Source organism: Electrophorus electricus, chromosome 18 (assembly GCF_013358815.1).
Source record: "Electrophorus electricus isolate fEleEle1 chromosome 18, fEleEle1.pri, whole genome shotgun sequence".
Taxonomy (NCBI): Eukaryota; Metazoa; Chordata; class Actinopteri; order Gymnotiformes; family Gymnotidae; genus Electrophorus; species Electrophorus electricus.
The window spans coordinates 11,703,255-11,730,620 of NC_049552.1; the positions used below are offsets into that span (position 1 = coordinate 11,703,255).

Below are 27,366 nucleotides of genomic sequence, written 5' to 3' on the forward strand. Positions count from 1 at the left end.
GAACAGTTTATTAAAGAAGAAAATAAAGGCCAGACAGACTGGCATTTATTTGTCATATATACATATACAGTACAATGAAATTATATTTTCCACATATCCCAGCTTCTTTGGAACAGCAAAGACTTCTTTGGCAGCTAGGATAAGAGCCTCTGGAGCTGAGAGGGTTAAGGACCTTACCCAAGAGCCTAACAGTGATTCAGACCTACAGCCTTTCATTAACCGACAAACAATTGTGAATTTATCGTTTTTTGCAACCCTACTTATTACTATAATTCACAGATAAGGAAACATTTGAAGGTAAACCCGATTATTACATTTGCCATGTTGGTAATATCTGGCCAGTTTTAGTATCACATTAAGCTACTACTATGTTAAGAATTTATCTTCCAGTATTTGAGCTGGTCACATCTCTGACCATTCACGGGAATCATAGGTTCTGGGGTGTATATGTGTGAGAGAGAGAATAAGTTTGTGTGTTCGCTAGGCTGGCTCCTAGTGTCTCTTTCTCTCTGCTCCCTTCTTTCCCATGCTCCGCATTTCCACAGCCTTTCTCTTGTATCCTTCATTTTTCAGCATTTCCACCCAATTGCTCTTTCTTCAGAAAGAATACTGTAGCTGTGGCTAGACACATCTCATTTCTGTTAACCACCTTCAGCTATGAAGAGGAACCATAGACTGTCTATGAGAGGGAGCCATAACCCAGAGGTGCATAGAGAATTCAATCTTTCTTCTGGAACAGAGAACCCAGTGGCACTCTGAGGGGTGAAGCTTCTCTTTCTTTTCAGGACTCTGCCTACAACGCATCCCTGGATGCCTTGCTGCACATTTCCCAGTGGTTCAATTACAATCCAGTCATGGCACTGCTCAATAGTTTTTATGTGTAATAATAATATTTTAAGTATTTAATAACGTAAATAATAAGAATATAATAAACATTGCTTCTACAATGCATGGTCATAAGTGACTGGTGATTTTTATTTAAGACAGGCCTGATGTACGCAGGCTTTACCTTCCAAATGGTACGGTCTTGGGTGAATGGAGGTGAATGCACAATCTGGGAAATTTCCTGGCGGTGTGAATATCTCTAAGGCCAGGCATAGGAACCAAGAGTAGTTCCTAGACAGGTCATTGTGAGCTCAGCTGCAAAAAAAAAACCAAAAAAAAACGTATGTTCCCAACATTCTCTGGGGAATTTAGCCACACCATTTTGTCAGTCAGCGCTTATAAGGCCTTCCCTGATCTTGTCAGGAGCAACACAGGTATGCTCCATAACAAGCCCTTCCCCTGTGGTCTAGCTGTCAGCCAACGCAACATGCCTGAGCGACAGGGGTCGCCGGTGAATAGCGGAATTGTGCGTGGTGTGTTTATCCTGCTTTCTGCTCCAGCAATGGGCTGGCCCAGTTTGGTAACTGATCCTCTTTTCACAGCCATCAATAATGCAGGTAGAGTTGCAATGCCTATTGACAGTCTCTTCAAGAAGCCAACCAGCCTTGGACTGGATGTCAGCAAAGCATCTGTGGACCCTTCAAATAGTTCTTTTTGTTCTCTATGTTCCTTACTTTCTTTTTAAAGAAACCATTTATTTATAATTATTTTTCTTATGTAGAAAAGAGATCATCCTGTGTGGAATTCTCAAGACACTTGAAAGGCATGGCAACTGTTGCGTAGAATCCGCAGTGCAAAACAAGAAGCTGAGAGGATTGGAAGCACTAAGACTGCCTCTTTGTGCTCCTTTCAGAATATGGATGGGTAAGCATAAAGTTAACTATTGCTTAGAAACTGTCAGCTTTCATTCAGCACTAAGATTTTTTCTTATTGTAAACTTGCATTAAGTTCCTTTTCTATCTCCTGTCTTGATATTACTTGACATACAAAATGTATCTTATAGAATTTATTTACTATACTATTATTTCAGGGTTAACTGTGATGACAATGTTGATATTCTGCATAACTGTACTGGGTGTATCAAGCATTAGGTGAAACAGGCAGGGAAATGAGTTTAAGTGCAGGGGTCTACTTGCATCTTGGCTCAGTTATTCCGGTTGATCTTGTAGCATTATGGCAGTGTCATATGAAGCTCTCATGCTGATATAGTGTATCAAACGTATGTCCACTGAGACCAATTAAACTGTCTGATGACAGTTTCATATACCTCTCTTATCAAAACAGGTTCATGGGCATTGTATAAAATATCCACAATTTGTATTAAAGTAATACTTAAACAGTTCTCCACTTGATGATGAGAAAAGGAAGTTATAGGTTTGAGATGTCATTATGCAAATACAACATGCAAATGTGATAATGCTAACTACCATCCCACTCACTTCCACTTACTGGGTGTATTAGCATTTTTGGACTAAGAATCACTTTAAAATGAACGACTTTAAAATGAATGGTCCTTCCTGGCATTTTGGCTTAGCTAGCCCTCTCACCTGTAAGATCTAATGACCCACATTCTGTGCACTGTTCAGGTGTAGAGTGTCATTTGTTTTTACTGCTTTGTTTTCACTCACTCCTATATTCCTCCAGTCCATTTGAGTCTCATTGCAGTAAATGAACTAAACCTATTCACTAATAATAATTAAGCCGAGAGTTGTTTCTGTTGTGTGCAGACATAACTGTATAGGGTAAATATATGTCACATTTTCATCATACTGAGGTTCATTTTTAATATTGGGATATCCAGATATAGGCAATTTGACTGAAAATAGAACAGATTATGGATACTTTTACACAAGGAAAACCACTGACATAGTACTCCATATTACTTTCATGTACATCATGAATGTTTAATGGATATTGATTTAAACATTCATGAATGCATTACTGATGGAAATGTTAATCTTTTGCAGACACCCTTCTCATAAACTGTTACTTAAACCATGAAAGGATATGATCAATCTTCAAGCTCAGGCTGTAAATCAGTGTATAATGATAAGCAAAGTGATACTTATTCAGCCTTTCTCTTGATAAGAGAACCCAAACACAGGCTAAGCATTGCTAACTGCTTTACTTTTGACACTGGCTCTTCACAGGACTTCTACAACCCGCAGGTTTTGACGGCACCTGCTGGCTCGGCATTGGTGTGGCACATTAAACGTTAACCTCAGCTGCTGGGCCATTTAAGGAGACCCGCCCTGAACAGAGTTCAAAAAGGCTGAAGTTCTGTTCCCCTACTTCGCTGCAACTTTATCCTCACCTGTCCAACTCTGTCAAGAGCCTGTATTCCTCACTGCTCCTGTGAGACACTCCTCCTACTTCTAACTGTAACCTGGACCTCAGCTGAACCAGGCTGGAGTGGGAGTCATTCTTAAGGAGAGGTACATTTTAATTAATAGCTTTTTTAGAGCTTCGTAAAGAGTTTATACTCACCATTGGAGACTTGTGACATTTGCTATGCAGTGTGTTGTGGTTTTGTAAAAATGGACACATCAATACTGTCCAGTATTAAAGTACTTATCCTGGAATTTACTTGAGTATTATTAGTAAAAGTAAAAAGCTATATATAGCCTAAAAGATTAATGTGATGTTTTTTTGTGGATTTGATTATAACAGATATAAGCTATGTGAGATGTTTTGCTGTCCAAAGAACTGCTCTTAATTTTATTTAATTATTGAAAAGAAAACTGAACATTGGTGGTTTGTTTTTGAGTTCAATCAAACTTAAAATATGCATCCTTTATGATCTCACAAAAGTATGTCTTTTCACTCAGGAAGACTAAAATTTCTAAGCTCAATGTTCAAAGTGTAAACCATAAATTATGAAATATACGAATATTTGAAAATAGTACTTAATGGTAACTATACTCTGTTTCTAAGCACCCATGTCAAAAAACCATATGTTGAACCTGGTTCCTTTCCTACTGCATTTTGTTGGTCCTTGCCTGAATTGTTTTACTTTGTAGTAGTTTTTGGTTTAATATTGTGGGAGTTTGATCATATGACTACAAGCATATTATCCATTTATTTATATTTTTAAATAATAATAATTATTTTGCAGTATGGTTAAGCTACTTTTGTAGTTTCTGTGGATAATGTCTACAGGTGTTTCATATGGTCAGAGAGGCTGAAGAGTGAGCAACATGGAGGACAGTGTGACACAGATCTCTCGAGAGGACCTGGAGGAGCTCAGGGAGGCCTTCAACAGAATTGGTCAGTTGTTTACCAACACTGCATTGCTCATTAGCTGTTTGCGAAAAACAGGCTGATAAACGATTTGTACAGAATATGAAGAGCAAACTGGGATGCATCTGATTTGTGATTGCTTGTGCTGCATGTGACATGTCAAACATTATCAGATTTTACAGGAAACCAGTGAACATGACATTTACTACACAGTGTCATTTCATGCTTACTGCTTGTTACTATGGAGTTTTGACCATCAGCAGAGACAGAGGTGGAGCAAACCATGGCCTCCTCCAATTGCATGCTTACACACAAAACAATGTCATTCATGTATTCATTGATTGAAGGTTCATTGATTTACGATGCCCTCAGTACAGTTTGTAGTAAGCCAAGGCATGTTTTTTTGTATAGCACTTTTTATACACAGTGGCAAGTGAAAGTGCTTTACACAGATATAGAATAATTAAATAACGAAGCTTATTACATTTCAAGATCTATCACCTCAGAAACATTTTTGCAAAAAAAGAGAGAAGAAAAATTTAGTATGTTCAGTTATTCATAGCCTCCGAGCTATAGTACCTTGCTGACCAAAACACTTTTATAATGAACGCAAGCAGATATAACAGATGAAAGTATATATACCTCACCAAGATTTGCATGCCTTATCTCTCCTGCAGACATTGATAACAGTGGCTATGTCAGTGATTTTGAGCTGCAGGAACTCTTTCGGGAGGCTAGCTTCTCTCTGCCAGGCTACAAAGTGCGAGAGATCGCAGAGAAATTTATCGCTGGTGACACCAACAAGGATGAAAAAATAAGCTTTGAAGAGTTTGTTGCGGTATGGCCAACTATTGTTCTACTCCCTTGCATTATTACACTGAATTTCTAACACACACAAGCATGCATGCGTGCACATACACACACACACACACACACACACACTACAGCCTATGATATTTTTAGCTAAAATCTGGGGAATGCTTTGCTTTAGTGTAATCTTGTATTGCTTAATCATGTCATATCCTGTTTTATTCCATAGATATATCAGGACCTGAGAAGTAAAGAAGTGAGAGAGACCTTCCGCAAAACCATTTCCAGGAGAGATGGGATCCGCTCATTTGGAGGAACATCAGGAATCTCAAGCGAGGGAACACAACACTCATATGCTGGTGAGATTTACCATTGATATCCTGTCAGCTAATGCTGGTGCTGTTGTGCTATTCTTCAGAAGAGAATCTTTGAACTCAAAATGTTCTGACCACTCCAAAACTTTGATATATTAATATTCATAGCCTCCCATAACTGCATGCCTTAGTCAAGCATGTTGTAGCTCTTGCTGAAAGCTGAACCAGAGTGCACTCATTAGCAGTGATGAGTTGCACCACCGAGTCATTTTTATGGTCTTTGGCTCAGCTTGGCTCCTGCTGGTAATCTGAGCCTGCTGTATTGCTAATGTTTTGCCTGTCAAATTGGGCCTCAGACGAAGAGAAAGTGGCCTTTGTGAACTGGATCAATAAAACCTTGGCAAATGACCCAGACTGCAGACATCTCATCCCCATGGACCCCAATAATGACAGTCTGTTCAAATCTGTCAAAGATGGAATACTTCTATGGTAATATGATCATAGATCTGCTCACCCATAGAGTATTGTGAACTTTTGCATGCATTCTTTTATTTTCTAACGTATATTCCAGATGCTTTAGTCTGGAAAGAGACCTGTAGTAAGATTACTAATAATGCTAAACATGTATGCTGTGTGTCGATAGCTAGCGCCTAACTGATTAGGTTTATTTATTTGCAGCAAAATGATCAATCTCTCTCAACCCGACACGATCGATGAAAGAGTCATCAACACAAAGAAACCCACAATGTTCACCATGACTGTAAGCACTCTTCAAAAATACATGTATGTACTATGGCGGTAGATAGAGAGATTTGTGGGTTGGATAGATGGATGGATGGATGGATGGATGGATAGATAGATAGATAGATAGATAGATAGATAGATAGATAGATAGATAGATAGATAGATAGATAGATAGATAGATAGATAGATAGATAGATAGATAGATAGATAGATAGATAGATAGATAGATAGATAGATAGGCAGGCAGGCCTGGACCTGAGACTGGATCAATATTCAGGGCTATGTATACAGCTGTCAATGGTCATCCACAGGGGTGCTTGAAACATTATGAACCCTTTAGAAGTTTCTATATTTCTGCATTTGATCTAAATCTTCATCAGAATGTCACAGAAATCCTAAAAATAAAAGATCAAGAGAACCAAATCAAGCAAATGAGACAAAAATATCAGTCATTTATTTAATGAGGAACCTTATCCATATTTTTGAGTGGCAAAAGAATGTGAACCTTTGCTGTCAGTATCTTGTGTGTCCCCTTTGTGCCGCAATAACTGCAACTAAACTTTTCCGGTAATTGTTGATTAGTCCAGCACATAGGCTTGGAAGAATTTTAGCCCATTCCTCAGTTATGCTGGCGGTTTCCTCCCATGAACCGCTTGTTTCAGGACCTTCTACAACAATCCTATTAGAATAAGGTCATGATTTTGACTTGATCATTCCAAACCTTAACTTTATTCTTCTTTAACTATTCTTTGGTAGAATCACTAATGTGGTTAGGGTCATTGTTGTACTGCATGACCCATGTTCATTTGAGATTTAGCTCACAAACAAATGGCCTGACATTTTCCTTTAGAATGGTATAATTCGGAATTCATTTTCCTCCAGTGATGGCAAGCCCAGATGCAGCAAAAAGGCCCAAACCATGATACTACCACCACCATGCTTCACAGAAGAGATGAGGTTTTTATGTTAGAATGCAGTGTTTTCCTTTTTTCAAACATAAGGTTTCTCATTTAAACCAAAATATCTATTTTGGTCTCATCCATACACAAAACATTGTTCCAATAGCCATCTGGCTTTTCCATGTGAACTTTAGCAAACTGCAGACAGGCCACAATGTTTTTTATGGAAAGCAGTGTCTTTCCGCTTGCAGCCCTGCCAAGCATGCCATTGTTGTTCAGTGTTCTCCTGATGGTGGACTGATGGTTTTCCTGATGGTGGATAAATATTAACCTTAGCCAATGTGAGAAAGGCCTTTAGTTACTTAAAAGTTATCCTTGGCCTTGCAGACTATTACACACCTTGCTCTTGGCTTGATCTTTATTGGTCAACCATTCCGGGAGAAGGTAATAATGGTCTTGAATTTCCTTCTTTTGTACACAATCTGTCTGACTGTGGATTGGTGCGGTCTTTTTAGAGATGGTTTTGTAACCTTTTCCGCCTGATGAGCATCAACAACTTCTTCTAAGGTTGTCAGAAATGTCTATTGTTCAAGCCATGACAGACTTCCACAAATAGGTGTTGTGAAAATCAGTCTTTGCTAGATCTTTAATAAAACAAGGTGCCCACTCACATCTTATTGTCATCCTACTGATTGACAACACCTGACTCAAATTTCATTGTCAAATTTTCTTCTAATCCTAAAGTATCACATACTTTTGCCACTCACATACAGGACCTTGAAAAAGTACTCATACCCCTTGAACTTTTCCACATTTTTACATGTTACACCTACAAACTTAAATGTATTTTATTGGGATTTTATGTGATAAACGAACACAAAGCAGCCAGTAATTGTGAAGTGAAAAGAAAATTATACATGGTTTTCAAATTTTTTAATTAATAAAAATCTGGAAACTGTAGCGTGCATTTGTATTCAGTCCCCCTGTCTGAATACTTTGTGGGACCACCTTTCACTGCAATTACAGCTGGAAGTCTTTTGGGGTATGTCTCTACCAGCTTTGCACATCTACAGGCTGAAACCTTTGCCCATTCTTCTTCAAAATGGCTCAAGCTCAGTCAGATTGGATGGAGAGCATCTGTGAACAGCAATTTTCAAGTCTTGTCACAGATTCTCAATGGGATTTAGGGCTGGACTTTGACTGGGCCATTCTAACACATGAATGTGCTTTGATCTAAACCATTCCATTGTAGCTCTGGCTGTATGTTTAGGGTCGTTGTCCTCCTGGAAGGTGAACCTCCGCCCCAGTATCAAGTCTTTTGCAGCCTCTAACAGGTTTCCCTCCAGGATTGCCCTGTATTTAGCTCCATCCATCTTCCCATCAACTCTGACCAGCTTCCCTGTCCCTGCTGAAGAAAAGCATCCCCACAGCATGATGCTGCCACCACCATGTTTAAAGGTGGGGATGGTGTGTTCAGGGTGATGTTCAGTGTTAGTTTTCGCCACACATAGCGTTTTGCATTTAGGCCAAAAAGTTCAACTTTGGTGTCATCTGACCATAGTACCTTCTTCCACATGTTTGCTGTGTCCCCTACATGGTTTGTGGCAAACTGCAAATGAAACTTCTTATGGCTTGCTTTTAAAAATGGATTTCTTCTTGCCACTCTTCCACAAAGACCAGATTTGTGGAGTACACGGCTAATAGTTGTCTGAACTCTGTTCAAGAGGGTGTTGCATTTTCCTTGATTTAATAATAGTTCTGAAGCTCAGAATGCACAGATCAGTTTTTGTTGCTTTGACAGCTTCCTGTAGTGTTCCCGTAGTTCTGGCATGGGGTATGATGTGATTAACTACTAAAGGGACTTGAGTTTAGGCCAGCTCAGTGACATTTCTTTCAGGTTCTGTAAAACCTGAACCTTTCAGGTTCTGCTGTATTTCAGCAGAAGCACTCCGTAGCCAAAAGTGAATTCTTTGAAACGGAGAGGATGAGGACAGGCTTAGAGAATATCAATTACAAGCTTGGGGCCAGTGACCATTGCAAGTGTTTCCAATCAAAAAGAGCTGAGAATGACAGTGCTTGCTGACATGGGCAAGTAAGCCCCAAGGTCTTGTGTGCTTGAAATGATGTGTGCTCAAACAAGTTAAAATAAGGCTAATGACTGTTCTGATGTTGAGTTTTGTTGTGCATGTCTGTCTCTTTTCAGGAATTCTGGAAGGTGCTGTATCAATAAAAAGTGGTTACATTAAGAATGTAATGACCAAAGTATGGCCAGGATTAGGAAATCTCCAGCCTCCATAGGGTACTGTGAAACTGTAGCCAATATTAGCACTGTGACTTTTTTTTTGGAGTCTACAGAAATTCCTTAAGGAAGGCACAGCCAAAATGTTTCTAAATTCACACTGTTCTGAATTAGTGTTAGGCTGCATACCTTGAGTTCCCTGATGATGGAAATAGTAAAGGAAATAAGGGTGTAGCTCAAACCGGTGGTGGTCATCAATGAGGACAGGTTAGCCTATCTTAGCCCCACTGAGGTCTGCTAGCTATAATACTGATAGCAGGAATGAGATGTTTTTTATGTTCCATTGTCCTATTGAACTGTCTCTTATCAACTCCCAACTGCATTTGATTATTTTTAGCATGGTGGCTGTTTGATGGATGAGACCCAAAGCTTGGGGACCTCCCTTTGTTTAACAATGCCCAGTGCCTCAGTGGCCTCTCATTTAATTTCAATAAGCGTTCTCATATGGAATGCATCTATATGGTTGAGCTAACAGTTAAACAGATGTGCCTGGGTATTATGTATTTTTACAGTTCCCTGCAAGACCTTTGTGTACCCATGTTGATGACTATGCAAACGTGCTCAAAGGCAATCACAGACAGGCAGCTTATCATGGGAATTGCTGCCTTATCAAATACACAGGGCATGCTGTGATAACTGTGTCATGGAAGCTTATCATTGGGTTTGATCTGTAAGTGAAGATTCTAACAGACGTGTTGTGTGAAGGTGTGAAGTTATTGCCTGAAATATGCAAAAGACCCTGAATGGGCACCAATGTCCGCTAACACTTCAAGGGAGTATTGTTTGACTTGCATTGGATTTTTTGTAAAGTAGTACTTAAAGTAAAGTAGTACTTAAATCCTGCTTATTCATTAGAATGAAGTATTATTTGAGTCATCTGTAGTGCATTTCTTTTGCATGGTGTTCAGATGCTTCTTTTGTCAGTTTTACTCAGACCCCACATGATGCAATGAGTGGGCATAACCACACACAGTATTCATCAGCAGTTTTAGTTTGTTTGTTAACCTTGCCAGAATTTCTAAACATGAAAATCGACATCCATTTTTTGGTAAAACGTACAATATGAAAGCAATACACTCAAAGTCCTTGCCCATATCAAGGTGTAACAGAGCTGGCCCAAGTGCCGCAGGGTGCAGGGCAGGACGCACAGACTTCCTTGATGGTGCAACACGTTTATTAAGATTAAACACATACGACACAGGTGGCACTCACACATAACACTTACAGTACACATGACTCTACACTTAACATTAAACGATGAACACATACACATTAACACGTGACTACACAAACTAACGTTATGGCTACAGAGCTCAGAATTAACACACATGTAGGGACAATGACCAACAAGGGCGCACACACTGACACGGCTTCAAATACAGACAAACAATTAACACTAAACCCTGTGCAGGTGTGTGCTATCCCAGGGGGGTGTGGTTACGAATAATGCACATGTGAGACCTTCTGCACGCGGTGGGCCATACCACGTGACTCGTGGGGGGAGGAGCCTTCCGTGACACAGAGACATGGGTATAGAAAAAAAATGTTGGGCCCTGTGAACAATAGTTTGAAATAAACAACAGTGATTCGAAACAATAGTAAGTAAATAAACAAGGGTGGAGGGGAAATTATATATAGAGAACATTCCAGGTGAGTAACTACAGTGTAATATAGTAAGAGATGTAGAAATATTCAAAATTTAGTGAAGTACACAAGGATCCTAGATACACACAACATTTCGGACAGAGGTCCTTCATTAGCTGTAGTGCAAGCAAAGTGCTTCTGAATTTGTAGGAAAAGGAGATGTTGATTTAAATATCTACTTTTTTCAAATATAAGCAGGTTCCTCCTATCCCTATCTTGCTTCATCTTGTTTTCCTTGTTTCCCCCTTGTGTACTTCACTACAAATTTGAAAATCGCTCTCTGTCTCACTCATATATATACAAAGGAGCGATCTCTGGTACAAATGTACAAACACATACTTTTCTCCATTCTCTCACAGGAAAACCTGATCCTGGCCCTTAACTCAGCGTCAGCCATTGGTTGTACAGTGGTCAACATCGATGCCCAGGACATGATGGCAGGGACCCCCCACCTGGTGCTGGGTCTTCTCTGGCAAATCATTAAGATTGGCCTGTTCGCAGACATCGAGATCTCGCGCAATGAAGGTCAGGTATACACTTTAGACTTCAGTCTAAGGTATACACCTTAGACTTCAGTAGGCTAATCCTTCCTCAGTAGTTTCTGCTAACACATGATAGAGTACAAAGGTTTATTAATTAGTCAGCAATGTCTCAGTGAAAGAAAGAGGGAGCCAGAAAGACTGAGAGAAGAGAACCAGTAGGAATATTTTCTCTTCACCTACTCAGCTCTATTTTGAATATGAAATGGACTTCAGCCAAAACGAATGTTTCTAATAATGGATGAAAGCCATTAATTGCTGTGTTCCATTGAGTAATAACTTCTAATGTCGTAAATAATGAAATAATGAAAGCAAATGGGAAGCAATCGGTGGTAAATAATTCATTTTATTAATAGTAAATCTTGTGTACTATATTAGTAACTCTTGATAGTAACTCTTATGTCTTTCAGTGTTATCCTTGTAGCCCTTTTGGATAAAGTATTCCTTTAAGATCAAAACGAGTTGTGTGCAGTACTTAAGTTAGTCCTGACATGATTTAGTATCATCCAACTAATTTCAACAGCTCATTCCACTTGCTAACCTGAGCTAATTAGCAAAAGCAGGTAACTGGAACAAATGGCCTGGCAAGGACTTTTACTTTCTGAACTCTTAGCTTAATATTTGTGTGTGTGTGTGTGTGTGTGTGTGTGTGTGTGTGTGTGTGTGTGTGTGTGTGCGTGTGTGTGCATGCGTGCGTGTGCGTGCGTGCGTGTGTGTGCGTGTGTGTGTGCGTGTGTGTGTGTGTGTGTGTGTGCGTGTGTGTGTGTTCATGTACATGCACATGTGAACAGCTCTTATTGCACTTCTGGGTGAATCTGAGGAGCTGGATCACCTGCTCTCGATGTCTCCTGAGGAACTGTTGTTACGCTGGGTAAACTATCACCTCGACGCAGCCGGCTGGCAACAAATCAGAAACTTCAGCGAGGACATCAAGGTATATCCTCACCATCCCCCTTCGCCAATCACAGTGCTAATAGATATTACCTTTTTTGTAAATTTGCCAGAATTTTGTTTTACTAAATGAGAATATCATCATTTCAATTTCAGTACTTTGATGCTAAGAACATCTGAAAATAAACTACTCTTCAGGAGTTATGGAAATAAGAATAGAATCTGTTAGGGTAACATAAAATGATGTGCAATGTGCACCAAGCAAAGTGTTGTTAGTTAGAACAGGAAATGTACTGGCTGTACAAAGTTATTTTGCCAACAATTATCTACCAAATCCAGTGACATTCTATAAAGCTGTTCAAGGGGCAAATCAGTCCAACTTTTACACTGTACAGCAGTTTCTGCATTGCTTGCAGGCTAGAGTAAGCTGTTTACAATGAAAAATAGGTTTCAAATTATTGATTTAGACACAGTATCCTAGCTAATGACTCACACAGCATGGCCCATCAGAGATTAACATAAGATTGTTTAAATTTAGTTGACACACATGAGCCAGCTTCCTCCAAGCTGTTTACAAATGAGCATGATCATATTTATATAATCCTAATTGGCCCCTACAGTTTTATTGTCACTGAGTCTTCCTTTGGCCTGCAGGACTCCAGAGCCTACTTCCACCTGCTTGATCAGATCGCCCCTAAAGGTGACGGAGATGACCAGATCCAAATCACCATCGACATGTCTGGCCTGATGGTGAGCATGCCCTGCCCCCCAATCTTCCATTCTCCATGTGATCCATCAAGCTGTCGTGCGATTGGTCATGTATGAGTGCTGAATCAGTTTCCACTGTGTTAAAGTAATGGCTCACATTTTTATACTTGGGAATCTGACCTGTGAGGCAAATCACAAAACACTTACAAATATTTTATACAATATATGTCTTACAGCTATCCTATAAATAATTATATATAATTATCTACAAACATGTATTTTTATACATTTAATTATATATTTATTTACATATATATTTTATACATATTATTTATACATGTATTTTTACACATTGTATACATATTATGTTATATCTATGTATTAAAAATTATTTAACTATTTAATTTCCTTTCCCCATGCCATTAATTACATACCCACAAGCAACCTTTCCGTATTAAGATGACTGGTTCTCTTTATAGATCTGTGATATTAAATATAGAATAAATATAGAAACGTGGCATGCTTATGCTTTGTAAATGGTTGGAGTTTGTAAGTCTCTTATAATCGCTCAACCAAAACATGAGATAATGTCTGAGGTCCATATTGGGGAATGGGTCAAACAGGCTTCTATTTGCAGTGCCTAGCCTACCAATCCATGAAATCACAGAAAATGCATCTTTATCATAACATCCTAGACCCACAGTTAGAAGTGTAATTATGATTAGATCATCCCAGTTCAAGAACCGTTTTCCTTTGGCGAAAGGTAAAAACAAACCTATAGGAAATTTCAGTTATTTTACAGAAACGTAAGCTATTTTTTGTAGTGTATAATGTGATTATGTTGATTGGATACTGATGCTATTTAGATAGGCCTAGTTATGTAGCTTTGTTGTGTTTTAAAATCTATGTGCTATCCATTTAAACTGAATTACTTTGTACAATATGAATGAAAGTGTCAGCTCTGTGCAGGTAAACGACAATGTATAAAAGTGTTAAACTTTAAGGAAATCCAAGAACGTTATGGTAGAAGGTGGAATGCGAAAAATGGTCGTGGCTGATGTGCCTCTACCTTCCGAAGGAGCGCGACGACGAGAAGAGAGCGGAACTAATGCTGCGTCAGGCAGAGCGGCTCGACTGCCGGCAGTTCGTCACCCCACAGGACATAATGGCTGGGAACCACAAACTCAACACGGCCTTCGTAGCCAACCTGTTCAACATGTTCCCTGCCCTGGGCAGGCCCAAGATCAACGGCATCGACCTCACACTACTCGAGGGTGAGTTCCACTGCGCTAACACAGGCTCCAACTCAGCTGAAGACAAAGGAGCATTTGAACGCATGATCGATTCTGCTTGGGATCCGGCACTGGGCATGTTTAATGCCTCGCAAACTTTGCAGTAGTTTGAAAGCACATGTTCAATTCCAACTTATTAAAGAAAAAAAAAAAACAAATCGAATTTGTTAAAGATTAAAGTAGATGAACAGGCCATCTATACACACACACACACACACACACACACACACACACACAAAAGTTAACGTTTGTGTTGTTTTGGTGTCATAGCAGGTACTGTGGAATGTGCTTAATTACTGAAAGAAATATCATGTGAATAAATCCTTATCACTGAATACAACTAATTCCAGTATCTAACTGCTCTTGGACTCAGTACCATGGTTAAACATTGTTCATAGTCAATGATTGTATTATTGTAAAGGAGCTATAGCCAATCCAAAGGCTTTAGATATCTGCCTGTGAAGGACTTACCGTAACTCTCCTCTCTCCTTCCTGCCCAGACCTAACCCCTTCAATTGTAGGTACTGTGATAAGCCACTACTCACTTTGCGTGCTCAGAAGCATGCTTTCACTTTTACTTCCTCTCGGCTCACACGATGACCCACAAACTTTTGTTGTTGTTGTTTGTTCACTTTTATGGCTTGTTTATTGTTGTTTAGTTGGTGTAACTGAATTGCTTACCCAATTGCTGAGAAGTTGGTTGAGGCACCTCCCTTTACAATTTTTAAGTTGTTGATGATGGCACATTTCTTCAAGATAAGATGGACATTCTAAAAAGAGTTAGGATTAGTATTTTGCACAGAGAAATAGTACGTTCTCCGTGTCTCTAGTCTCTCATTCTCTGTGTCTCTGTCTCTCTAGTTTTCATAAAAGGAATGCTGAGGCAAAATCATCATCATTTCAAGATTTAAGATGAAATCTGTTTATTAGGTTACTTATATTGTGACACAATAGTCTTAGTTTCCATTACATTTCTTTCAGAGTAGTTAATGTAAAAATTATTGCATATCTAAGCATAGGGTTCAGTTGATTGGGCAGATGAACATAGTATCTATAGCATTCCTGTATAGAGGTAAACACTGTTACAATCTCCTCAATAAGCATTATGTCTTAACCACTCTAATGTAGTACTTCATTTTTATGACACACGGGTGTAACAGAGCTTCTTTTTTTTTTTGTCAGCTTGCAGTGGTTTACGAAGACCTGATAAAATATTTTGAGACACTCAGCCCTATTTTGCAAAATGTGCGAAGCTAATTTAGAAATATTGTAGCATCACCCCTGTGGCTCATTTGCAGCACAAGCTTGGTTTTATTACATGCTAAAAGGACCAGAGCATAATTTCTACTTCACAGAACCTAACCAAAGGGTTACTGTGCAGTGCCTTTATGTACCCAAGAGTGAATGTAAAGGGGATTGAGATCACTGCATGTGGGTATGTAATTATGTATAAAATCATTGTTTCAAAGCATATAGTCACAACACAGCATGTGTGCATTGATTGTATGAATTAGTGTGAGCAAACGTCTGTGCTGTTCCACACTGTTTACCACGTGAATTACTCAAGAGTGACTGAAGACATAAACTGACTCTGTTCATTTTCTCCCTGCACTTGATAATGCAAAGGCCATCAATGCAGTGGGGCTGTTTTCACTATGTACACTCTGGTCAGACTCTCAACCAGACCACTGCTGTGGTGTGCACACGGTGACGATCCTTTTGACACATGGTGACATCCCTATTCATTTCTACAGGAGAATCGCGAGAAGACCGAACCTTTAGGAACTGGATGAATTCACTTGGAGTTAATCCTTATGTCAATCATCTACATAGGTAAGGCAGCTAGGAAAGTTTTTAAAGGTGCAATTTGTAAGGTTTTTATTTACTGGAAGATGCAGTATCTGCAGTAATTCACAGTTTGTTTCTTGAGCCATTCTTGAAATGCTACAAGGTTGTTCTTACTGTACACTGCAAATACCACAACTTAACTTGCTAAAGCTACTAATATTAAAAAAGATACATATGTGACTTGGCTTTGTAGGCTTGTATTGCTAAGGTTTACAGTAGAGAACTGTACTACCAGGTTGGTTTAGTGCTTGGTTTAGTGTTGAAAGAACTGAAGTTTAGCTCCATGAGCTAATCCACTTTATCTTCAGCAACCTGATGGACGGCCTGATCATTCTTCAGTTGTACGAGCGGATCCAGGTCCCCGTTGACTGGAGGAAAGTGAACAAACGTCCATTCCCAGTTCTTGGCTCCAACATGAAAAAGGTTGGTATGCAAATGATGGAGTGAAGTGACACTTTGAAGTTTGAAACAATATTGTGTAGAATTCAAAATCAGTAGAATTCACCAAAGTTATTCAATACTTATCTAAGTTCCAAAGATTCTCCATGCAAACTATTTATTACAGAAAACAACTGATCAAAATAAAGTTTTGAAAAATTAAATACTTCTACAATGCAGATTTAAACTCTGTGTCTCTGAAAAAGTAGCTTTTGTCAAAAACATTTTAGTATGAAGTAGTAGTATAAAGAGCATCATTGAAAGAGGATAATGTAAATGTATTAACAGATATATAAATTCTTTATTCATATATTTATTATATGAAGACTACATCAGAAATTCCATACCTCTCAGTGGTCAATTCAACACATAAACAGTTTAAAGGAGCAATGTCATTTTTCCAATAAATCTCTGTCACACTAAGAAAGCATTATCTTAAAACTTTAGTGCAACTTTACAAATGTGCTAAATCATGTAATACAATTGCCTCTGTCATTTTGATTTCAGCCATTCATTATAAGCCTTTATATTCCAACATATTCACTATCCAACTTAACAAAGGAAATGTCACCGTAAGGCATGATAGACCTCTGTTAAGAATGCCTACATGTACGTTTGTATCAGAAATTTAAATTATGTTGCGTAAGTTATGCAAATAAAGCTAACATATGTCTGCTTATAGCTTGAGAACTGTAATTATGCTGTGGAACTGGGCAAAAAGGAAGCAAAGTTTTCACTGGTGGGAATCGGAGGTGAAAATATCAATGAGGGCAGTTCCATGCACACCCTGGCCTTGGTGTGGCAGATAATGAGAAGGTGCGTCTAATTATGTTGTATATGGTAACTGTCAAATTGAGAAACATACTCTCAATATCATCTATATTAGACATTTCTGCTTTGCATTTGCACTCACTGGCTACATAGGTACACCTATCTTAGAGCTTCATTTTATAGGTATGCAATGAGAGATTATGGCTCAGATATTCAAGATCTGAGTCACCCTCTACCCCATTCATTACTTACCACTTTCTGACTACAGGACCACTACTGAAAGTATATTATGGGTGTGAGAATATTGTCAACAAAGCTGTGACACTGACGAGGTAGTGGCATGGTGGTGGAGGCTACGCTGAAATGAGTGTATCAAGCTTAGCGTTATTTTTTTCCTCAGTGTGACTGTTAAGATGCTGAGGAAGAGCTGAATTATATTATTTGCTCAACATATTTTTCTATTCATTGATTAAAAGATCTGAATTGCTACAGCATTCTGTTCTTACTTAACCATGGCACACACTTGCTGTGTACAGGTACACAGTCAAAGTTTTGTCAGATATTGGTGATGGAGAAAAAGTAAAAGATCAAGTCATTATCAACTGGGTGAACAATACTTTGCAAGAAGGGCGTAAAGACTCCTTTATCAAGAGCTTTAAGGTAGGAGGTGCAATCTTACTCTGTTTTATTTCTCCTTTTACTAAGCTTTCAAACCCGTACAGCACTTTGATTTCAGATTAGGTCTATGTAGCATAACACACATTAAGCTCATCAGTAAAATTCTCAGTGAGGGTTTGGCTAAAGAGGAAATGCAATGAATGTCTTAGTAGCAATATTATCATGCATCATATTAAATTCAAGCAATACTCTTAGGACAAATCAATCAGCACCAGCTACCCAGTGATCGATCTGATTGATACGGTCGCTCCCGGCGCCATCAAGAATGAGATGGTGAAATGGGGAGATCTGAGTGCTGAGGACAAGCTAAACAATGCAAAGTAACTCTCCCTTACATCACAATCAACTAATCAGAGATCTGCCCCAAAAGCTCCCTATAACTGTCTCATGGTCTATCACACTCACGGTCTCTTTCGGTCATGGTCTCTTTCACTTACAGGTATGCCATCTCTGTAGCTCGTAAAATCGGCGCCAAGGTTTACGCGCTCCCTGATGACATTGTGGAGGTTAACCCCAAGATGGTGATGACTGTGTTTGCGTGCTTGATGGGGAGAGGTCTGAACAAGGTGACAGGCTGACATCTCTCAGAGGAACCTGTGGAAACATCGATGTTCTTTGCTTTCTGTTGTTCCTTGTTGTTACCCCCATCCCTGGTCTTCTACGCTTTTGAGTATTCGTTAAAGCAACATTTCTCCCACAAATGTGAATGTAACAAACGAGGAATGAAACATACTGCAGGAAAATGATCACATCATTTAAGTAATGGTATCCTGTGCTTTCATACATTAGCATTCTTATTTTGACCTGTGAACATTTCCCTTTGAACTTTTTTTTTTCTTGTTTGTATAAAACATGTTGATTGCCGGAAATAATCACTTTTTTTCTTTAAAAAAAGCCTTAATTTATCTTAATCTATCACTTCATTATATGGTAATATTTGCAAATTCCGTTGACCTATATTGACTACTTTTTTCTAAATACATGATTTGTCTAAAAATGTATCTAAGTAACAAGTTTTCAAGTACTAAGTTATTTGTCCACAATGAATGTCTAAACCCTAACCACTGGGGTGGCATTTAAAATGATCAGTATGCAAAGATTACAATGTGTTCTGCTTGATGATTATTACTGAAGCCTCTTAATGGTTTTCCTATCAGGATAGTTTTTCCTTAATATAACTTATTTGGAATTTGCTGATGTACTTTCAACAATTATTTAAAAACCCACATTTTTAAGGAATCATACTATCAATAGAAAAGCCTAAAATGTTCTTTGGAGGTCTGGTGACATAATTAGTGTAATTACTAACAGTCATCAGGCAGCCAGGGACTTGTGTTCATTCCAACCAAAAGAAACAATTAAGCCTCTTCCATTTAAACTGTAGGATATGGATAATCCAAAACACATTCCCATTCCCCTATGCCACTGTTACTTGAGCCTGCCCAGTTTACCTCCAGGGAGAATTCTGTGGTGGAGCTGGAATCTGGAAGTGATTGCAAAATTTTAACAGTGTGAGAGGGTGTGAGAGAGCCCGGCTAGGGCTAACCTCCGTCGCTTGAACACCCCACAGAGCTCATTCCGCATTGCCTTAGGGAGGCCAGGACCCACTGCCACATGCCCTGGCCCCTGCCAGGGTCCCATTTGGTTGGAGCATTTGAATATGGTGAGAAAAAGCCATGCTAACTCTGATCTAAAGTATTATTAATGTGACTACGAGTAATGGAGTAACCAAACGGCAGCAGTCAGAATAAGCTTCAACAGTGGCTGGACAATCCACTGGGGACAGAAGTGTTTAAGTCTAGAACAGAGAAGTGTAAAATCGAACTGAAGTATATATTATAATGGGGGAATTTCTCAGAGGAAGATTACAGGAGTCAGATAGATAGATAGATAGATAGATAGATAGATAGATAGATAGATAGATAGATAGATAGATAGATAGATAGATAGATAGATAGATAGATAGATAGATAGATAGATAGATAGATAGATAGATAGATAGATAGATAGATAGATAGATAGATAGATAGATAGTCACTTTATTAATCCCAGGGGGAAATTGACATAATGTAATAGGCCAAGCTACAAAAAAGGCAACAGTGCCAAAAACCCCATAAAACTAAAAAAAACACTACAACGTATAAAAATAAGAAATGTATTAAGAACTAAGATACAAAGATATAGTATGCAGGTCTAGTGCAAAGTGTAAAAATGGTAAGGTGTCCAATTATTCACTGTTTACAGTCTAAAAATGTTAACAAAGTAAACATTCTGTTAACAAAGGTCTGATGAACAGAGTAATTACTGAATGCAAACTATATGAGGCCAGGCACCAGCTTTAAACTATTTCAATTATTATTTTGGCCCAAAGTGCAGGACTGAGTACAAAACTGCTTTAATGGCAAAACACATGCTCAGGAACAAGAACACATGAAAAAGCATTGTATTTTGCCTCACATTGTGTTCCATCACCTTTAATCTTGTAAGCTCCCAAAAACCATTTTAGAATAACAGAACACCATCTGCCTATCCAACATCACATGCACCCTTATGCATGCAACTCAACCACATTCCCATACACCACAATCCCTGAAGTGGGTCCAGGAGTTTGTTCTGACCAACCAGCAACATGCCTGATTGAACTAAACATACAGCAGGTGGCTGCTGGGTTCCCTGCTGGGGTTTACACATTTCTCCTTTAATTTGTGTGCTGCAGTGCTTCCTCCTTCACAAAAGATTATCTTTTATTTGAGTATTTGTTTTCATCTTTATAGTTTCAGCACTTTCCAGCTGTGTGAATCTGTATTAATCCATAAATCTGCACTTTCCCACAGTCAGGTTCAGACCTGTTTGTATAACCAAGTCGCAGGACCAGAGATCACACACCTATTAAACTGTTGTTGATGGGCTTTTTTTTTTTTTTTTTTTTTAGAAAATTATCTCGTATTTAAACATTTTCAAAGAAATATTGACCCAAAAAACATGACTAAAAGGCAGTCTTACAGACATGAAATGACTCCAGTCCAGGAATAAATTACAGCAAATCTCATGATTAAAAATCATAATTTAGGGTACATGTAGGTGATCAGGTCAGACATTTTATAGTTTTAATTAACAGTACACATAAATAAAAATACACTGTAGTTAAAGCTAACTTGCATTTCACTGGAAATATTCAAAAGTGAAGACCTCAGTCTTTTTCCAAATGCAGAAAAAAATATAATAAATTAATGATTCTTCATTTCTTTATGGTGAACTTTCACAAGCATAATATCTAAAACTAGTCCTTGTCCATATGAACAGCACGAGAGCATTGAGGCTACAAAATCCATGATGGCCTCCTCCTACAATTAACAGCGGATGTTGTTCAACACAGCCAGGTCCCTGTGTTTTGTGGTTTTGAAGGCCATCACAAAGTTATGAGGCGATACAATGCCTTTTCCCAGTGCATCAACGTAGCCCATAATGATGTAGTTCAGGCCTAGAGAACCACAATACACACACACACAAAAGAAAGACAACTATCATTTAAGCTGAATTCGTAAGATAGCAGTATCATACAAAAATAATACAGAATGTAAAAATTATTTCTACTTCCACCAACATTCCACAGCCCATGACAAATGTATCACCCCCACCCCCTACCGCCCCCTCATACCCCCACCATGGCTCCCGTTATCCTCACTTTTCAAAACAAATCCCACCATTGGTGCCTTTTTTAGATATTCCTCTTGAAAACTAAATGGCTATACTTGACTGTCAGACTTTCCATCTGTGCTGGTGCTGCCACGCTCCTGTGCTAAATAAACTGAGGCGTCTGGAACGAAACGACAGGCACACATGCCGTTTCAAAGCAGCCTTACTGCCACTGCCTAAGGCAGGAAAAAGACAAACAAAACAAGCTTTGGGTTACACACCATGATTCTGCAAATGGCGTATCCTGCTTTAAATATCTCACCACCAGGGACAGAGCCAAGCGAGTCTCGAAGCTGCAAGCTGGAATCTCCATATCCACGCAATCTTGGCACTAGATGCACTAAACCCTTCAGTGTTGATATAGCACCAGGCTGACAGTTATAATAACTGAAGGGAAACTTCACAGACAAGTGCCAATGTCGCTAATTATGGGCCGGCCGGCATTATGCTGAGAAATTCTGCTCTCTGATCATCACAGCCATCAGTTCTCCATCAGCCATGGTCGCACTAGGACAAAGTGCTCCAGTAAGGTTTAGATGTAGAAAAGGTGGCCTCACCTCTCCTGACTAGAGGGCACTTCTTACAGAGGACTACGACTCTGGTACTCATAGCCTTGCCGGCCTGCTGCACAGTCAGGTTTCCTTCCTTGTGCAGGCTGGTGATGGAGAAGGTGGCAAGCACACTCTGATCCCGCATGGCCGCTGAGATGAGCGTGCCTGTTATCACTGCAAGGCGAAAGCGAGGGTCTCTGTGTCAACAGTCAGGTCACTCTAAATATACACAGGGTCTGACTGGCTACTGGCACACTCTTCATCAAACAGTGTATCCTACTGTACTCATGTCACAACAAAATATGCATGACAAAATTACCTTTCTTTGTACAGGGTTTTGTTGCATTTACTTTTAATGTGAAAAAAACACTAAATGTTACTTCATGAAAAAAGCAAGGAACAGTTTAAAGTAATATAGCCACTGCCATCAACATATTTATACAAACTGAATTTCCATAGAACCTTTTATAGCTCAGCTGTACAGCACAAAACATATTCACTCGGTAGAAGCTCTCTGGCTCCGTGTTGCTCTAAAGTCTTCGAGTTCTTTCCTCTGCACAAAAGCTTCTTGCTACTTCCTATTTAAAACATTTGATGCTCGCACACATTCCAACTCATAAATATCACAGGCTAGAACACATGCTTGGCATTCTGTTTTTTCCAGTAACATTTGAGCAAAATATCTCTGCAGATATTTGAGCACCAGACAGTTTCATAAGGAAGAGCAAAGTCAAACAGATGTAACTGTTTTCAAAAGAGAATTTTACATGCCCAAATCAGTGAAAACCAACAAAGAAAAACAAAACAAATACAAAAAAAAAAACCCTCACACACCAAAGTTACTCGAGCAATAATGACTTTCAATTGTTCCAGTCCTCCTGCACTTCTGCTTGCAGAGAGCCTCTGAATATGTGAGTGCTGTTGGGAAGAAAAATCATTATCACCACAGTGGGGAACAACAGCATAATTTCACAACACTGAGTTATTAGAAATTGTGCTGATGCACTCATGCATATGAATAACAGGCCACATGACTGAATGGTGGCCCAATCTAATGGCCTTGGCTGAGCAAGCTAATACATTCCATGCGCAAAAAGCATCATGAAACCAAATTTGTACTAATGCTAACAAATACATATATATTGAGTTGCACTGTGAACCAAACATACAGTGTGAGCGGAACAGGAGGCCTGCGCAATACATTGTTTGTTAATTATTATTGCAATACTGACCTTTGAAATACTAATATCACAGAAGGTTTCAGTATGCAAATAAGACATCACACATATGACAGCTTGATTTCTTTTCTGTGCTCTGAATGTCCTGAGTAATCTCTAACCTACCAGATAAGTGTTCTCTGTGTGCCTTGTTTAGTTATATACATGACATTACAAACATGGAATAATTTTGGTCAAAAATACATTTTAAAGGAGTTTTTAAATATATTGCAAAGCATATCACAATTGCAGCAATAAATTAGCAATAATGTAGTAATAAAGTACTTTGTCCATATTATGCTGCCTGCAGAGGTACAAACCCATGGGCAATGTAGTGAGAGTGGCTGGAGTGGTGGTGGGGAAAGAGCGTGTGATGCTCGAGTACTTGGGCTTGAACAGGTAATGGCCTATGAAGCCGTCAGCTGTAAGACTTAGGTCGGAGACAAACTGAATGAAGAGTTGGCTGCCTTCAGAAAAGATTGGGCTGGAGAAAGATAAAAATGAATGTCAGACACTTTAAAATACCTCAAAAAAACATCAACTGCATAAACATCAAACGTGGAGATTTTGAAAGCACATGAATGCCAAGACAGGTCTATGACTCCTGAGCATCTCAGAGCATGATGTAAAAAGACCAGTGTGCCAAGTGGTCATTACTGGGTGTACATCCAACCAAGTAAAGGTCATATTTAACACCACATAGTTTACCGATGACACCATGTGATCTGAGTTTAAACTTTGGCACTAACTGGAGTTGAGATTTAGAATGTGAAGATGGTCTGAAAGACCATGAACTGACCACAGTGCTAGAACAGCAGAGGCGAAGCTCTTACGTAGGGGTGCTGTCTCCACAGAACCTGCCAATCCTCCGAGCCTCGATTGTCTCTGGCCCATTATAAACAGCTACGTGATCATAGCGGCAGTAGTTATCCCTCTCCACATCGAATTTCTCAAACTTCAGTTCTATGATCTGATATGACAATGCAGAGAGAGAGAGAGAGAGAGAGAGAGAGAGAGAGAGAGAGAGAGAGAGAGAGGGAGAGAGAGAGAGAGAGAGAGGGAGAGAGAGAGAGAGAAAGAGAGAGGGAGTGGTGGAGAAGAGTGGTGTATCTGATCAGTGCCCAACTGACCATGAGACATGGAATGGTGTACAATGCAAGGTTGAACCTGATTTGTTTTAAAAATGTATAACATTGAGCAGAGATAATGATTCAGAGTTAATTACAGAAATGTTGACTCTCCATTTCCACTAAATAAACATTGTGTTGACCTCTGAAGCCCTAATCCACATTTTGTTTAATTGTGAGACGCACAGATAAACAAGTCAAATAATTATTACTATCCAGCTTTGCAAAGGAACTCTCAGTGTGTACTTTAGCCTTCCTTCATATTATTTATCTTTCGTTTATATCCTTCATTTATTGTTTTTTTTCCTATCACACTTGGTTTTTTTTTCCAGAACCCTCGCTCTCAGTCATAGAACAGTGTCTTTAATGTCCAGTAGCGAGGAAAAACTTGCTTGGTTCTCGGGTGCGACGATGTGCCACGAACACGTCACGCCCGCGGGGTAGTCCCTGTCTGGCCAGTTAGGGGTCTTTAAGGTTCCGGAGGGCTCATCCAAACGGCCGCCGCAGTAGCGCTCCCCTGAAACGAGCGAGCATCAGGCAAATACGGAGGACGCGTTCAAATTCGACTTTCCTTCTTGGTACTTTGGGGGCCAAAAGGCACACAAAACATTTATTAATGACCTACTTAATAGTATTTAAGGGTATTACATAAATACTAGAGCTATAACTGCGAGCAAAACTAGGCAGTGCAAAAACACTATTACACTATAAAGCAAACAACAGTGCACTCAAGTGCTCGTCCACGAAATGGGTGAACTCCAGCACAGGGCAGGGCTCCCTTTCTGTATTTAGCTAGGAACGAGTTGGTAGCAGAAGATTACCTCTTTCGTGTGGATGAACGGCTGCGTACGCAGCCAGGAAACCGCTCCCAGCCGTGTTGGCATCTGACACCATGACCACAAGCATTTTGTTACCGCTGGCGACCAGCGCACTGGGCCTGGATGTGCCGCAGAAACGGCCGAGGCGTTGCCCGTTAACGTATCCATCGTAGACGTCCACATAGTCGTATCTACAGAGACTGTCATTCTCCAAGTCGAGTACGCGGAATGAGAGGGACACTACTTGGCCCCGAGGCACCTGCGGACAGTAGGTTTGGACAATAAAATCCTGATGACACTGGTCAGTAAGGGGAGACATGGGATCTGTTAACACTAATTAAGTTTATGAAAACGCACGTACCATTATGGGTAACTTGACATGCTTACTGTTATTCAAAATCAATGCTCGATTATAGAACGCCAAAGTACGCATTCACTGAATAAATTCCTTACCGTAATTCTCCAGACACATTTGCTATTAGACGGGTAGATACCAGGGTACCCCTGGCTCCCAATGAACCCCGTATCTCCTGTAAGATTTCCGCCACACGCAAATACAGGCCTATGGGAAATGTATGATGAAATAAACACATTTTGCTAACAGGTACAAAAACAAAATAAAACACATAAAGCAGGACAGTAGAGTATGTAGATGGCAGACGGACTCTATTTAAGGACGTAGGGTCCTCCGTTTTGTTTCCGTGACTAGCTCACGTAGGCTACGCATACATTTGAGTTGTCAGTGCAGACAAAGTTAGTTTTCTAAACAAGAGCCACTTGCAAGGACGTACCTTCGATGCCGCTCGCTAGAAACCAAGGAGAAAAGGACAGTGCTCCAAACACTCCACGTTACTATCCACATTGTATTTGGCAGTTTGGAACAAACGTAACATTCAGAAAATCGTTTTCGGCTGCGCAGCCTCGAGAAAAAGAGTAGCTCAGAAATCTCCCAAGGGATTTTTTTTTCTGTCTGCAGCGGGAGTGGATGAATGCACAGCTTGTTTCAAAGAAGCACAGGAAGGGTAGTGCGGAATTTAAACTGTTTTCATTACGGTTCAGTAAAATGTTGTTCAAAAAGGTTTTTAAATATGTATAAGGCAACTTGTGCTTTATCTTGGCCTACTGACAATGGGACGTAGAAACAAAGCAAGCAAACTAAAAATTAATTACATGTATAAATGAGTTCACCTAATAGCAAGTTTATTAAATGTATAGCCCATTCCACATTCCTTTAGGGCTCATATGGACAGATGTAACACCGAATGAGGCTTGTAGACAAGAGTATTCATATTCTGTTTTACCATTCAAGTAACATGAAGGCTTAATAAGGTGGCTGAGTGAGATCTGACTTTAAATGCAGGCCTATTAGCCTATAGCGTAACAGTAATTTTAAGTCCTGCTCCTGGGACGCAACAACAACCCCGATCGGACACCGCCAATTCAGCTCATAGCACTTTTGAGCTGACAAGTTGGATCAGGGGTGCAAAGACATCGAAAAATGTACACTTTGGCCCCACATGAGCGGGACTGAGAAACACTAGCCAATGATTTCACAGCTCCTCTGTGCATTTCTGTTTTGCCGTCAATTGGTTCATACACATGACCACTAGATGTCTACACTGTACAAGCCTTTGCAAATAAAGCGGACAATCTAATGTCTGTCGGTAATCAATTACAGTAATAGCCATCTTCTTTGTGTTTCGACTTGTGGTCTATATCTATGCACAGATTTAGAGATACATGCTACATTACATTTATTAAATATGGCCAATAAGCCTGCACCTTAAACGTCTTACCGTAAATTGTGACATGTCTATAACTAAACATTCCTCTGTTAACAAAGGCTAATCCATCATATTCACACTATGGTTGAATATTATGTCCATAGTGTCATAATTGCACTATTACCCTATTTATAAAACGGGTATTAGAGGGGGAGAAGGCGAGGCCTGTCTGA

The 27,366-nt window shown here is 39.5% G+C and overlaps 2 protein-coding genes across 4 annotated transcripts; one reads left to right on the forward strand and one right to left on the reverse strand.

Annotated features, from left to right (window-relative positions):
• The first annotated feature begins 3,175 nt into the window (after positions 1–3,175).
• pls1 (plastin 1 (I isoform)) lies at positions 3,176–19,077 on the forward strand. Of its 2 annotated transcripts, none has more exons than XM_026998345.2 (16): positions 3,176–3,320; positions 4,023–4,152; positions 4,803–4,963; positions 5,165–5,294; positions 5,606–5,738; positions 5,928–6,009; positions 11,195–11,360; positions 12,166–12,308; positions 12,920–13,015; positions 14,052–14,247; positions 16,020–16,098; positions 16,422–16,536; positions 17,234–17,367; positions 17,859–17,982; positions 18,196–18,320; positions 18,440–19,077. In XM_026998345.2, exons 2-16 carry the CDS (start codon positions 4,083–4,085, stop codon positions 18,576–18,578), a joined length of 1,893 nt encoding a protein of 630 aa, XP_026854146.2. In that variant the 5' UTR covers positions 3,176–3,320; positions 4,023–4,082; the 3' UTR covers positions 18,579–19,077. The 2 variants fall into 2 exon arrangements, with proteins under 2 accessions (XP_026854146.2, XP_026854145.2); XM_026998344.2 differs by having other exon boundaries at positions 4,045–4,152.
• A 1,846-nt stretch (positions 19,078–20,923) lies between these two features.
• Positions 20,924–26,352, reverse strand: pcolce2a (procollagen C-endopeptidase enhancer 2a). Of its 2 annotated transcripts, XM_026998340.2 has the most exons (9): positions 26,201–26,352; positions 25,863–25,971; positions 25,413–25,668; positions 24,984–25,108; positions 24,298–24,434; positions 23,785–23,948; positions 23,082–23,165; positions 22,254–22,421; positions 20,924–21,481 (listed from the first exon to the last, which is right to left on the reverse strand). In XM_026998340.2, the coding sequence occupies exons 1-9, from the start codon at positions 26,269–26,271 to the stop codon at positions 21,351–21,353; spliced, it is 1,245 nt and encodes a 414-aa protein (XP_026854141.2). In that variant the 5' UTR covers positions 26,272–26,352; the 3' UTR covers positions 20,924–21,350. The 2 variants fall into 2 exon arrangements, with proteins under 2 accessions (XP_026854141.2, XP_026854142.2); XM_026998341.2 differs by lacking the exons at positions 20,924–21,481; positions 22,254–22,421 and having other exon boundaries at positions 22,588–23,165; positions 23,750–23,948.
• Between the last annotated feature and the right edge of the window lie 1,014 nt (positions 26,353–27,366).